We start from the raw sequence: 15,775 nt of genomic DNA on the forward strand, positions 1-15,775 counted from the left end.
TTCTGTATAATTATAAAAATAAAATGTATACAGAACATTACAAGAAAATGTAGACTAGAACCTTCAGAAATCACAGGTGCAGATCCAAGAAGCAAGCGGGATTATAGAAATAAAATGTCTGCAGACCGTTATACATCCAGACAATAGAGCTAAGAAATGGGGCTCATTCTAGATAAAAGTGTACAATACCGACTATACATGAGTCAATGGAAGCTCTTAGCGCACATATTTGATCAAACGTGTGTTGGGCCACCTTGACGCCTGCTAGATGGGCCCGACACGTATGTGCGCTAAGAGCTTCCATTGACTCATGTATAGTCGGTATTGTACACTTTTATCTAGAATGACCCCCATTTCTTAGCTCTATTGTCTGGATGTATAACGGTCTGCAGACATTTTATTTCTATAATCCCGCTTGCTTCATAGATCTGCACCTGTGATTTCTGAAGGTTCTAGTCTACATTTTCTTGTAATGTTCTGTATAAAGTCTGATTCTCATTTTTGCATTAATCCTGGGGTTTCCATATGTTTGATATCTTTAGAATTGTTGGCCCTCTCACCCGCGACACCCGGTGTATGGGGCGGCAGCGAGCGCCGTGTGCCTGCCATAGCTCTCACGGCACAGTGCCGTACATTCTGTTGTGGTTGGGCCTGGTACTGCAGCTCAGTCCCATTCACTGATTGCATCGGAAATAGGGGGCACAGCCCCTATAATAGTCTGATCAGTGGGGTCCCGGGGGTCAGACACCGGCCGATCTGATATTAAGCATCAATGTCAAACTACTGGAAACTCCTTTAAAGGGGCGTTCTCTTCTCATATACTGGTGGTGTATGCCACCAATTGGTAACTGATGAGGGTCCGACGTCTGGGACCCCCACTGATCCAGAAAATGAAGGAGATGCAGGCGGCAATAGCCCTTTAATCAATGTACGATTAAAAGTTCTGCAACTTTCTCAACATTTTCAAGATCTCTGCTTGCTGTCCGACCGACCGGAGGCTATTGCTGCCCACACAGGTGAAGAGCCGGTGCACTGCAGGGGTTCTGGTGCACTGTGACGTGCTGTCCGCCCCCCCATCTTGCCACACTGCAGCAGTGATTATCGCTATCTGTACAGAATGTAAAATCTACGGAAAGGGAATAAAACATAAAGAATAGCGCTGAGCTAGAAGGTGGCCCCAGCCCGGGGCCCCACCTGCAGAGCGGATATTTGGGGGATCAGAGCGCTGCCCACACCCGCCCCCCCTCTGCTCCTCACAGCGCTTCCTTATATATCAAACATTTTTAATTGCCTGAAGTATTTTATTACTCCAACTATAAAAATAAAAATGTCCCATAAGTATTTCTGCCGAGGCGGCTTGTTTACTGCGCCGCCATAAAGCCAACGTGATGCCTCTGGGCTTAATAACTGGACTCGGCCGGATGGTCCGGGAAATCTCGCAGCAGATAAACTTACACACCCTTGGAACGAAAAAAAGAAATAATGGAAAAAGCCGAGATGGGAGGCGGCGCGACACCCAAACCCACTGCCTAATTAGCCTGACCAGGAGCCGAGCAGGCGCGCGCCGCAACATCAAAAGCAGCTAGACCGCAGCGAGCGCGCGGGGGGGGGGGGCACAGGTCTGCACCAGGTCCTAATCAAGATGGTGGTGGGATGGGAAGAACTGGGGACAGGAATACAGACATTGGATGGGATAGATATTGGGCGCAGCTATGATCAGTGACTCTGCAGTGTCTGAACTCCTCATAAGGATTCTGTCTATTCGCCATGCTTTACACTACAGTCCTACTTCTTCAGATTTTCTCCCATCTCATCCGAGGCTCAGGATTCTGCACTATAAAGCCAGTGGAGGCGGTTTTTGGAAAACCCATCCAAACGTATCTGAAGATTTCCACACCAACATGAGAGCATGCTGCGAGATTTATGGTGAAAGGATTCCCATCAATACTGGGCCTGTGGAAGGAGGAGGCCGCCCGGTAATGTAATGAAAGGCACTGGGACGGACACGGCCGCCGCGTGCACGAGGATGACCCCCCATACAGTGATCTCCAGTGGTGCAGGAGCGTGCTCAGTACCAGGCGGCTGCTCTGTGTGTAAAGTCATAGCTTGTGTTCTAATTGCAGCAGTTCATTCATGGAGTTGAGGAAAGCGACATCCAGACCGTAAGCTCCTATGTATTACAGCTTCTCCCCCGACGCGGCTGCAGCTGGTTCATTTCCCACCTCTTCTTCGTAGATTGTAAGCTCCTGCACCATAGTATATGTTCCGCAGGAGATGCTGGGGCTGTATATAGCGGCTCTGCACCAGAACATCCTCACTCCAGTATATCATGAAGCCAAACCAGGAATCTACAGACAGCTCTGGTATCGAATGCAGCTCTGGAGAGACTTAACGCTAACCCCTCCACATTGTAAACTCCCTGAAGTGAGGGAGCGGTGAGCGGGCCCCAGAACGACGTCACGCCTCAGGTGTTCCAGTAAGAGGGTGACATCACCGGGAGAGCAATGTTTACACAGCCCTGCAGTGGGCCCCCTTACAGCCTCAGAGGGCGGCCTGCGGCCATCACACCAACCTGTTAGCCCTATGCAGGGTGTATAAGCACCCGTCCTCCAGAGGGGGCGCTGCACTACAACTGCTCCATCTGCAGCCTGGTCATTATACAGCCTCTAACGAGAAGGCAGGGACTATATAATACCGTCATGTAGGGAGCAGTTAGCGGCTCGCGCAATGCGCATAAACTCCATACTTGGGCTGCATTCAGATGACCGTAAGTATTTAGCGCTCCACAAAACGGATAACGGCCGTGTGCGTTCCGTATTTTGCAGAATGCACAGAGCAGGCCCTATATAGAAATGCCTATTCTTGTCCACGACTGCTCTATCTTTTTTGCAGGGCCGCGGAACGGAACTACGGATGCGGACAGCACATGCACAATGCAGACCCAGAGATACGGTCATGTGAATGAGCCCTAAGACTTCACTCTACATCTGTATCATGGGTTCCTGGTGTTCTATGCGCTTATTCTACTGAACTGTTCCTCTATACTACCCACTGGCGCACCTCAGCGTCTTCTACCTCCTCCGTGCTGTGGACGGACTCCTTGGCCTCTGGGAGGAGGCCGCCTCTACCTGAAGCAGAGCTACCCCACTTCTGATCCTTCTGCGATGGGCGCCCCTCCTAATTCCAGGAGGCCCCGGATGGTGTATGGTGGCTCCGGCCGCTGTGCTCTTCAGGGAGGGAGACATATGGCTGACAGATACACAACCGTCTTATTGGCTTCTTCTTTGTAATCACTTAAGACGGAGGCTGAGCCTTTCGCATCCTGCACGCTCCTTCCAAATCACCGTCATCACAGGAACTTCCAGGACGCAGTCATCCTCGCCCCGGGCAGGGAAGGCTGTGCTGGGCAGATATGTAACGACATTTGTGGGATTTGTATTGTCGCCCTTTTCGGACGCCACATCTAGCAGCTTCAGTGCGATATTTCCCTTTTAATTCTACCACTTCCTTCCCTCCGGGAATTTCCTGAGGATGCACTTACAATATAGGGGTATATAAACCTCGTCCTCACTTATATTGCGGTTGGGGGTCTTCTGTCATCCTGCTGGAGTATGCATAATGTATCTCTAAAGGCCCCCCCATGCTGCACTACAACTCCCATGCTCCTCAATACTTGTGCACTACAACTTCTCTGGCAGCGGTTATACAGGATCCGAGCAGCCATCAGGAAAGGCTATTTCTGACTGCGGGTCGGATGTGGCGATGCCCGGCAGGATGCTGCAGATTAGATGCCGCCCTGTGTTAGGTGCCAATGTCTGGTGACAGGTGGCAGTCAGCTGCTGGTGCCCTGCTGCTTATTATAGTGTAAGCTCTTTACCTCTGGGGGGGGGGGATTTAGACATTTAGATAATCTTCTCGTTAGTCGCCCCCCTCCTCTGCTGGGGATGGGGGGGTCAGGAAACGTCAAATCCCATGTCCATTAACCCTGTAACTAGATGAACATGCGATCGGTACAGCGTGTTCCTGGCGTCCGTCTTTATAGGTCGAGATGAGCAGGTCTATTGTCCCATGTCATCAGCCATTTCCAGCTGGGAAGAGGTTGACCGCTATATACGTGTATCTCCCCCCTCTACAGTAACACTCACCTGAGGACTGCCGGTGCCATACCCCATGCCCGACATGGAGGGGCCCAGAGGTGGGCTGATGACTGAGAAAGGTGGGCCCATGCCATTGAGGGGAGAGCCGAGGGGCGAGTGGAGCTGGTTGGGGGAGCCCAATGACGAGCTGATCCCAGAACTGCTGAGGGATGGATGCAGCAGCGGCGCGCTCATAGAACCACGGATACTCGGAGAGTTCAGGGAGGTGGAATTAACCTGGGTGGAAAAATCTGTGGAGACAAAAAAGAAAGAAGAAAAATTAAAATCAACCAAAAGTGAACAGAAAACAATAATTCTGAGTCTAGGAAAACGTAAAAGGGTCGTCCGGGATTAGAAAAACATGGCGGCGCCACCTGTCCGCGGGTTGTGAATGGTGTTGCAGTTCAGCCGCAATACCGAACACAACCTATAGACAGGTGTGGCGCTGCCGCGCTCTCCTAATCTCTATACGCAGAGGGGCGACTATTAAAGGGAAGGGCATTAAAGGGTCTGTGCGCTCCCTGCCCAGCGAATGTAGAGGAGGCAAAGTACCGGAAACGTTGTCTCTGAGGTAAGAAGAGAAGTTCTGGCGCTCGGCCATTATTAAATCCCCAGAGAAATGACATCGACCCGTGCACTTCACGTAACACATGTAACGTGTGTCATATGTAGAGACGCGCTGCATGACATGATGGTACTGGGGCCCCCGCAGGTCGCGCTCTGCTGCTCGATATGTAGCAGGCAGCCTTTCTATACATGCTTTCATCAGTGCGTCATCGCCATGTAAAACCAGCGCGAGACGGGAATCACAAAGGTACGAGACGTCTCCATCAAACACATCATTAAATGACAGAACAGAGAGATGTACAGAACAGATGTTCTGCCGAGGAGGTGGCAAGCGATGGCGGTGCCCAGGAATAATACTGCTGGGGAGGCGATCATCACCGCCACGCAGCCACACGTGGACACCTAAGACGTCCGTTCACACAGAGAAGAGTCCACAGCGGTCTTATCACCACTGCAGCATTATAAAGCAGGAGCGGTGTACAATAGGACGGGGCCAGTATTCAAGTAGCGCTGGAGCTTAAATATAACACGGGGGAAATAGGATATCCACGTATTGTGTAACATTCATCCTACACACGTCGGGCCGAAAACTACTCACAGCGAAAGTCATTCGGAAGGAACTTCATGTTGTATTTTCAACCCCTGGAGTCAAAATTTCATTTTCAATGACGACACTAAACACGTAACATGTCAATGGTAGCGCAATAAACAGCCAAGGGGCCATCAAAGCCCAAGACCACCTCTGTCCACCATGTATGAGGCCACATCTAAAAGTAATATACAAAACAGTCACTACAGAGCTGCACTCAAGATTCTGCTGGTGACTGCTGATTCTGTACTGGTCCCGAGTTACATCCTGTATTATACTCCAGAGCTGCACTCACTATTCTGCTGGTGCAGTCACTGTGTACATACATTACTTATCCTGTACTGATCCTGAGTTACATCCTGTAATATACTCCAGAGCTGCACTCACTATTCTGCTGGTGCAGTCACTGTGTACATACATTACTTATCCTGCACTGATCCTGAGTTACATCCTGTATTATACTCCAGAGCTGCACTCACTATTCTGCTGGTGCAGTCACTGTGTACATACATTACTTATCCTGCACTGATCCTGAGTTACATCCTGTATTATACTCCAGAGCTGCACTCACTATTCTGCTGGTGCAGTCACTGTGTACATACATTACTTATCCTGCACTGATCCTGAGTTACATCCTGTATTATACTCCCGAGCTGCACTCACTATTCTGCTGGTGCAGTCACTGTGTACAGACATTACTTATCCTGTACTGATCCTGAGTTACATCCTGTATTATACTCCAGAGCTGTACTCACTATTCTGCTGGTGCAGTCACTGTGTACATACATTACTTATCGTGTACTGATCCGGAGTTACATCCTGTATTATACTCCAGAGCTGCACTCACTATTCTGCTGGTGCACTGTGTACATACATTACTTATCCTGTACTGATCCTGAGTTACATCCTGTATTATACTCCAGAGCTGCACTCACTATTCTGCTGGTGCAGTCACTGTGTACATACATTACTTATCCTGTACTGATCCTGAGTTACATCCTGTATTATACTCCAGAGCTGCACTCACTATTCTGCTGGTGCAGTCACTGTGTACAGACATTACTTATCCTGTACTGATCCTGAGTTACATCCTGTATTATACTCCAGAGCTGTACTCACTATTCTGCTGGTGCAGTCACTGTGTACATACATTACTTATCGTGTACTGATCCTGAGTTACATCCTGTATTATACTCCAGAGCTGTACTCACTATTCTGCTGGTGCAGTCACTGTGTACATACATTACTTATCGTGTACTGATCCGGAGTTACATCCTGTATTATACTCCAGAGCTGCACTCACTATTCTGCTGGTGCACTGTGTACATACATTACTTATCCTGTACTGATCCTGAGTTACATCCTGTATTATACTCCAGAGCTGCACTCACTATTCTGCTGGTGCAGTCACTGTGTACATACATTACTTATCCTGTACTGATCCTGAGTTACATCCTGTATTATACTCCAGAGCTGCACTCACTATTCTGCTGGTGCAGTCACTGTGTACAGACATTACTTATCCTGTACTGATCCTGAGTTACATCCTGTATTATACTCCAGAGCTGTACTCACTATTCTGCTGGTGCAGTCACTGTGTACATACATTACTTATCGTGTACTGATCCTGAGTTACATCCTGTATTATACTCCAGAGCTGTACTCACTATTCTGCTGGTGCAGTCACTGTGTACATACATTACTTATCGTGTACTGATCCGGAGTTACATCCTGTATTATACTCCAGAGCTGCACTCACTATTCTGCTGGTGCACTGTGTACATACATTACTTATCCTGCACTGATCCCCCCCCCCCCTCGCTCGGAGAGGATTCTCCAGACTGGATACTGTATGTAGAATGTGGGATACACAAGTTTTTAGCATCTGGTTATACACATGAATGCTCCCATTTCCTGACAGCATGCAGAGATTTTGAATACAGCGAGGAATAGAAACCAATTCTAAATCCAGATGACACCAGAAGCTCTATCTAGAGGCTGGGCCTCTGCCGTCCTGCAGCCATACCACCAGTAATGTGTCGCGCCGTCCGTCATTAGGACCCTATAGGGCGATCCATCTGCAGCGTACGGTAACGACATTAATTATACACAATGTTCTCACCACAAGTCGTTACACAAATGACTAATCCAATCTGACGGAACAATTTACACCGCACACTCATGAATAATGGAGGTGGCAGCGCGCTCTTCTCCATCAACGTCCGATTATCTGCCCCGTACAGGATCTGTGTCGTGTGGATGGAAGGGGTAACTAACAGGGGCACCCGTGTGGTAAAAGGCATGGGTGCTGGAGGAGGGCGAGGACTAGATCACCGTTCTTCCTATTGGGGAGCCTGCCTGCCGCCAACGCGCCTCCGTCTGCTCTCACCGTCGGAACCGTTCCATGTGAACAATATCTGACTTTTCTGCCACTTCCTAGGAGGTGCCCCCTCTCTACACGCGCTGACATCCTGGAGTCAGAGGGTCCCCACGCCGGCCTTAATTCTCTAGGTGACAGACGCGTGGGCCCTAACACATAGTCCTTAAACGTTAACCCTTCCTGCAGAGCGGCGTCTGACGCTGGTACATTCTGTACATAAGACACCATGCTGCCCTACTACAACAGACAAGGGTATGTATACTTTTGCACCCAATGTTTCTTATAAAATGCTTTGATCACTTTGTTCTGTATACAGCCCCAGTGTGGAGCCGTGCGTCTCCATGGTTACAGACTACAGCCCTGTGCAGTCGTGTCTTACTCCACTCTCTGGATGCTGCTCCTTCTTGGCGCAGAGCAGTCACTCACTAAACGCCGGCCACCAATACAATCATTAACCCCCCTCCAGGGTTATTACATTTTTGTAGGGATGCGCCAGACATGTAGACCCCCCCCCCCCCCCACCCATGACTCCTCGGGGATCAATACGCATATCAATGGAGGGGATCAAAGGTGTTAAAGCCTCGCGCCGTGGCATCGCTGTACGTGGGCAGATGGTTTCGTGTCTTCCAGTGAAATTGATTTTAGTGACATTTAGTCATCAGCATGTGCTAACCACAGATTTATAAAGGCAGGGACGTGACGCGAGAGCGTGGCAGAAAACAGGAAGTGTCAACGTAGGCAAAACTTACAACACGGATCTGTGACACAACGACTGACGCCTGTGAAAACCCCTGAACACATACAGCAAGGACTGACGGACAGGACGCGGAATATCCCGCAATCGCCGAGTAAGCAAAGCACAAAGCAGAAGAGCAAGACTTATCATAAGTGCGGCGTCCAGCTCCAGCTCTCACTTTTCAGAGCTGTGGAATCTGCGCTCTGTTCCTTTGCACCAGTCCTGATAATTTCCCCCGATCGCTGCCTTAGACGCCATGTTGAACTTGCGCCAATCTTATGCTGTAGACCTCTGCCCACATAAGCCCTGAGATACTGATTTACACTTTGCGGCATGGCCTCCATTATCGATCATTATTCTACCTTCTGTTGGTTTCCATGACCCAGCGGCACAAATCCGATAAAGCAACGATGTGTGTTGCAAGAGGCGGTCGAGGGACACGTTCCGTCCTCCTTACTTCATCCCTAGTTGGCGTCGGTCAAGAATGTCCGGCTTCGGGAATTGCACTTCTCGTCAGCCGGGATCTCAGCTTACTCCTGGAGAATGCTCTTGGATGTGCCGCCAATCCTCCCCACACAACTTTCCCTGGTGAAATCTTTTTGGCTGCTCGAAGCTGAACAGGATTCCAGTTGTGAGCAGAAAGTTAATTGATTATGAAGTATTGCAGAGCGATCCAGCGCCACTCCACAGTCTCCGAGGCTGAAACGCCCCATACTGGTCTGTCCGTGAGATCACTGATAAACCGCCAGGAGAGCTATAGGCAGGTGGTCTGGAAACCATTATTGGTAGCAGGAGAGAAGCTACCGCCAACTTTACTATTTCTGATTTTATTTTACTTATTAAAGGTTGTGCTGTAAGTTGGGGAGCGACGCTGCCCCCCTCAGAGAGGCACCGAGAGGCACAGGGTGTGAGGTCCAGAATCCCCGCGTCTCGATAAAACGAGTCTTTATTGGTCACTTCTTAAAAAGATCCATTAAGTGCAAATTCATCTGCTGCACTATGGTGCCACGATGAAGGACGACGTGCGTTCATCTGAAACGATTGGCACTTGATGGATCTTTTTAAGAAGCGACGCAGTGGCGGACTTCTCTCATCCGCGCGCCGTCACATTTTCCCGGGATTTGGATCTTGCAGAGGTTTTTAGTGCTGAGCTGTAGGACCTTCCCTCATCTCTGTATGAAGTTCATGGCAACCACATCAGCTCAATGGAAATGGCAGGAGTCGGGTGGCTTATGCGTAGAGGGACACGGCGACTTTCTTCACGTGACACCGATAATCGCGATACTACGTGTGATAGGATGCACGGAGACAACAGGCACAAAAATCTATTTCTGGTCTCAAATCACCAGCAGCTCTTCCAGTTGTCAGAGATTTCTTCTTCAGTGTGTAAGGCAGGGGTCGGCCGCCTCCGGCTGTGGTGAAACTACAATTCCCAGCATGCACACTTGGTTCAGCAACCATAGAGTTGCCAGGGGTTGCTGATACATGGTCTAATGGGTTTTGCACCTGAATGGTATCCTAATGGTCCCCTGATTTGAATGGACCAGTGAGTCGCGCCAAATTTTGGTCAGGCCACGTAGCCCAAAATCCAGCCCAACCTCATCAATGCCTAGAATGCAGCGCAGGAGCCGCAGGGTTTCCACGGATAGTCTGCAGGTTTCAGCCATTATAACTGAATAGGAAAATCTGCAGCTAATCAGGCGACTGTGAAAATATTTTCTAATAAAGCGGAGCGCACATTTCCTGAAATCTGATGCAAATATGTCCGGCTCGTCCGGCGGGGCCTAAAGGTGTGCGAGAAGGGGCAACGCCGCAACTGCTGGGCAATCTATTCAGATATCAGGAAAATGGATGTGGAAACCCTACTGCACAGCTGGTTCCATACAGAAAAACCTCAGCTACTGCAGAACATCTTCCAAGTCCTGCCACATCCTGTTGTCTGCAGCTTCTGTGGAACTACAAGTCCCAGCATCCCCTGACCGTCTGCAGCTGGGACGCCATCATGTTCTTGAGTCATTCTCGTTGGTCGAGTTATTACTAATGCTGTTCAGCGGGTTCCTGACAACTCTCACGGCCTCCATCACAGCTCCTGGAAGGGTTGTCGTACTCAATCCAAAATCTGTACAAGTGACAACCTGAGATCTGTAAGGCCACAGGGGTTGTCACCTGAGCGGGGGGTCTGGCTCTCTCCTGAGTGACCACCCGTGGAGGAGTTGTCATGGGGGTCTTACTTCTCACCTGGAATATTGGTGCATTTCTAACTTATAGCGAGTCCCTCTCAGCAGCACAAAGAAGTTGCAATCACTGGCGGTGTTATTGTGGAGGTAATGAGGCAGCGTTTCCATAGAGACAGGCGAGCGGTTTCGAGACGCCTGTAGGAATGAACCTGTCTTGTTCCTGTACAGATATAATTCATAGGAACTCGTGGAGAGCCGCGTGCTGCTGAATGCCACGAGGACCCCGAGTGTGCGCCAATATCCCGGATTATCCCAAAAACGACAATAAACATTGTCCCTATTGTACATGTCCCGTCCCCAGATCTGGTTACCGGTCACACGTCGCTGTGTACACGATGAGGAATGGAGAGTTCACAGCCGGGAATCCGGAAAACCATCCCGGGGTGAGGGGTCGTGATAAATAAGCCGGAGACCTGCGCTGTTGGGTAAACAGATGGGGAGAGCCGAGGCCCGGACCTTCTAACCCCGGCGTTCTGACACCAGAGAGCTGTCAACGGGTGGTAGTCACCCGCCGTGTGCCCCTGCCGCCCCCCAGACTGGGATCAGCTGGGAGATAGAAGTCACATATGAAGCCTTCTTCAGGCCAGACCTCCTATAGGGGGCACCTGGACGCACACGGATGGCGCCAGAATATTTATAACTGGAGATCGCAGAGCAAAGTGGAAAAGAGGGAAAATGGCGGCAATGTAGCGCACAACCTTCTGACAGCGCATGCGCTTCCACCACAAGAGACAAGCTATTAGGCAAGGAAGTAGCAGGGGCTTCAGGAGGGCGACGTCATCACCCCAGCTCCATATATATTTTGGGAATGTAGCTGTTCAGAGAGACTCTCAAAGATTTGGTATCCTCTCTTCATGGCCGCTATGTATCACTTGACGTCCATTTCCATCAGTACACCCATCTCCAGCAACGTATCCTCCAAACTAAACAAGCAGAGCTGCAGTGACAAGCATGGGGGACAAAACAGCAGCCCAGGCCTCTGATCAGACTGGTAGATTTCACATCACACTACAATACATAAAGGAGCTCATGTTCCCTAAACTAACAGGACCAAAGCAGACACCGGTTACTGGAGGTGGAGAGAAAACCGGGCCTTCACTTTCACAGTGCCAAAGATTTCACTACGGCCGACCGTCAGGTGTGACATCAAACGCATCAGTACGTTCCATAAAACCAAGCCACGAAGAACATTAGAAATCCTGTGATCACATCGGATCAGGGTTCCTGTCTTTGCAGGGGTGACCTCCAGAACCAGCTTCACACCAAAGTCCTGAATGCTATTAGAGGGGCGGCATTTTCAGTGGGAAAATATCTTTTTCATTTGTTTTGTTTTTGCTACTCTGTGCTGCTAGGGGTGAGCTCTAAGAAGAATCAGTCTCCTTCCCCACCTGGCAGCGACAATGCATTCCCTCCTTACTTCCCCTGCAGCTATACTGCCATTTACTGTAGACACTCTGCGCCATCCCTGAGAATAGGATCAGAAAGCTATTTCTATTGGCTGCCCTGCAGGGAACAGAGGGTCGCTACGCAGAGACCTGTCTGTGGGGACAGTGCCTGAGCACCTGTGTACACCAGGTGGAGCCAACGTATATATACACACACATACATACACCTGGCTGTATTGTAATATGCAAGTAATTGAACGTTAGGTGGTGCTGTACTGTGTAAGTAGATGAACACAAGGTGGCGCTGTACTATGTAAGTAGATGAACACAAGGTGGCGCTGTACTATGTAAGTAGATGAACACAAGGTGGCGCTGTACTATGCAAGTAATTGAACGTTAGGTGGTGCTGTACTGTGTAAGTAGATGAACACAAGGTGGCGCTGTACTATGGAAGTAATTGAACGTTAGGTGGTGCTGTACTGTGTAAGTAGATGAACACAAGGTGGCGCTGTACTATGCAAGTAATTGAACGTTAGGTGGTGCTGTACTGTGTAAGTAGATGAACACAAGGTGGCGCTGTACTATGCAAGTAATTGAACGTTAGGTGGTGCTGTACTGTGTAAGTAGATGAACACAAGGTGGCGCTGTACTATGGAAGTAATTGAATGTTAGGTGGCGCTGTACTGTGTAAGTAGATGAACACAAGGTGGCGCTGTACTATGGAAGTAATTGAATGTTAGGTGGCGCTGTACTGTGTAAGTAGATGAACACAAGGTGGCGCTGTACTATGCAAGTAATTGAACGTTAGGTGGTGCTGTACTGTGTAAGTAGATGAACACAAGGTGGCGCTGTACTATGGAAGTAATTGAATGTTAGGTGGCGCTGTACTGTGTAAGTAGATGAACACAAGGTGGCGCTGTACTATGGAAGTAATTGAATGTTAGGTGGCGCTGTACTGTGTAAGTAGATGAACACAAGGTGGCGCTGTACTATGCAAGTAATTGAACGTTAGGTGGTGCTGTACTGTGTAAGTAGATGAACACAAGGTGGCGCTGTACTATGGAAGTAATTGAATGTTAGGTGGCGCTGTACTGTGTAAGTAGATGAACACAAGGTGGCGCTGTACTATGCAAGTAATTGAACGTTAGGTGGTGCTGTACTGTGTAAGTAGATGAACACAAGGTGGCGCTGTACTATGGAAGTAATTGAATGTTAGGTGGCGCTGTACTGTGTAAGTAGATGAACACAAGGTGGCGCTGTACAATGGAAGTAAATGAACACCTGGTCTGCAGCAGATGCAGTAAACGGTGAATATCATTCATTTCTCATGAGATTTTTGGGTGAGATACCCCCTCTAACTGCTCAGTAGGATACTAGAGGGAAGATGGAAAGGTGAGCACTGCACGGCCAGCAGAGGCGCAATAACATCATTAATGACATCTCAGCCGAGGAAGGAAAGTGACAGCTGGTGCCGATATTAATAAATGCAAATATACAGAACGCGAGGTTCGCTATGACACGCATCCATATGCTTCAATGAACGTCGTCAGACAATGAAACCTACTTATAGAGCAGATGATGGGCCTCACTGTGTATTAGGGGGGTGATGCTGAGGGGGAGACTGCGGCCAGGAGGTTGTAGAAATGCCAGGTGCAGTTCATTACACAAGAACAACCTCCCCAAATCTTAATATATTTACAATGACTTTTCAGACTATCAGCAATAAAGTAACTTGGACGGTGACTTCCGCATTGTATTCCAGTCTTTTATGGATCAGGCACATTGTGTAATACGCTGTTTATTTGCGTTGCCCATGTCCTGTATTCAACTCTGCAGCCAAGAAAGGACACAGAGTCACGGGGAGCATGTCACACCGATCCAGCCCAGAATTTAAAGGGCCACTCAACCTAGCTTATAAAAGGTCAGCACAGAAGAGCAAGTCACATACAGACGGTTCAAAATCCAACAGTCATCCTCTCCCCTGAAATGGCTGATAACAGGGGGCAATAGATTGTATTCTCCTGTCCTACAGTCATCCTCTCCTCTGAAATGGCTGATTACAGGAAGCAATAGACTGTATTCTCCTGTCCTACAGTCATCCTCTCCTCTGAAATGGCTGATAACAGGGGGCAATAGACTGTATTCTCCTGTCCTACAGTCATCCTCTCCTCTGAAATGGCTGATAACAGGGGGCAATAGATTGTATTCTCCTGTCCTACAGTCATCCTCTCCCCTGAAATGGCTGATAACAGGGGGCAATAGATTGTATTCTCCTGTCCTACAGTCATCCTCTCCCCTGAAATGGCTGATAACAGGGGGCAATAGACTGTATTCTCCTGTCCTACAGTCATCCTCTCCTCTGAAATGGCTGATAACAGGGGGCAATAGACTGTATTCTCCTGTCCTACAGTCATCCTCTCCCCTGAAATGGCTGATAACAGGGAGCAATAGACTGTATTCTCCTGTCCTACAGTCATCCTCTCCTCTGAAATGGGGGATAACAGGGGGCAATAGACTGTATTCTCCTGTCCTACAGTCATCCTCTCCCCTGAAATGTCTGATAACAGGGGGCAATAGACTGTATTCTCCTGTCCTACAGTCATCCTCTCCCCTGAAATGGCTGATAACAGGGGGCAATAGACTGTATTCTCCTGTCCTACAGTCATCCTCCCCCCTGAAATGGCTGATAACAGGGGCAATAGACTGTATTCTCCTGTCCTACAGTCATCCTCTCCAGTGAAATGGCTGATAACAGGGGGCAATAGACTGTATTCTCCTGTCCTACAGTCATCCTCTCCCCTGAAATGGCTGATAACAGGAGGCAATAGACTGTATTCTCCTGTCCTACAGTCATCCTCCCCCCTGAAATGGCTGATAACAGGGGCAATAGACTGTATTCTCCTGTCCTACAGTCATCCTCTCCAGTGAAATGGCTGATAACAGGGGGCAATAGACTGTATTCTCCTGTCCTACAGTCATCCTCTCCCCTGAAATGGCTGATAACAGGGGGTAATAGACTGTATTCTCCTGTCCTACAGTCATCCTCTCCTCTGAAATGGCTGATAACAGGGAGCAATAGATTGTATTCTCCTGTCCTACAGTCATCCTCTCCCCTGAAATGGCTGATAACAGGGGGCAATAGACTGTATTCTCCTGTCCTACAGTCATCCTCTCCCCTGAAATGGCTGATAACAGGGAGCAATAGACTGTATTCTCCTGTCCTACAGTCATCCTCTCCCCTGAAATGGCTGATAACAGGGAGCAATAGACTGTATTCTCCTGTCCTACAGTCATCCTCCCCCCTGAAATGGCTGATAACAGGAGGCAATAGACTGTATTCTCCTGTCCTACAGTCATCCTCCCCCCTGAAATGGCTGATAACAGGAGGCAATAGATTGTATTCTCCTGTCCTACAGTCATCCTCTCCTCTGAAATGGCTGATAACAGTGGGCAATAGACTGTATTCTCCTGTCCTACAGTCATCCTCCCCCCTGAAATGGCTGATAACAGGGGGCAATAGATTGTATTCTCCTGTCCTACAGTCATCCTCTCCTCTGAAATGGCTGATAACAGGGAGCAATAGACTGTATTCTCCTGTCCTACAGTCATCCTCCCCCCTGAAATGGCTGATAACAGGAGGCAATAGACTGTATTCTCCTGTCCTACAGTCATCCTCTCCAGTGAAATGGCTGATAACAGGGGGCAATAGACTGTATTCTCCTGTCCTACAGTCATCCTCTCCCCT

General features: G+C 49.0%; 1 protein-coding gene across 4 annotated transcripts in view; it reads right to left on the reverse strand.

Annotated features, from left to right (window-relative positions):
• The window catches only part of RXRA (retinoid X receptor alpha), a 129,790-nt gene that overhangs the window by 27,701 nt on the left and 86,314 nt on the right, over positions 1-15,775 (reverse strand). For all 4 annotated transcript variants that reach the window (XM_040406467.1, XM_040406468.1, XM_040406466.1 and 1 more), the window contains one exon: positions 4,146-4,387. In XM_040406467.1, the coding sequence (XP_040262401.1) occupies positions 4,146-4,387 (242 nt within the window). The remainder of the gene's footprint in view (positions 1-4,145; positions 4,388-15,775) is intronic.

Source organism: Bufo bufo, chromosome 8, assembly GCF_905171765.1.
Source record: "Bufo bufo chromosome 8, aBufBuf1.1, whole genome shotgun sequence".
Classification (NCBI taxonomy): Eukaryota; Metazoa; Chordata; class Amphibia; order Anura; family Bufonidae; genus Bufo; species Bufo bufo.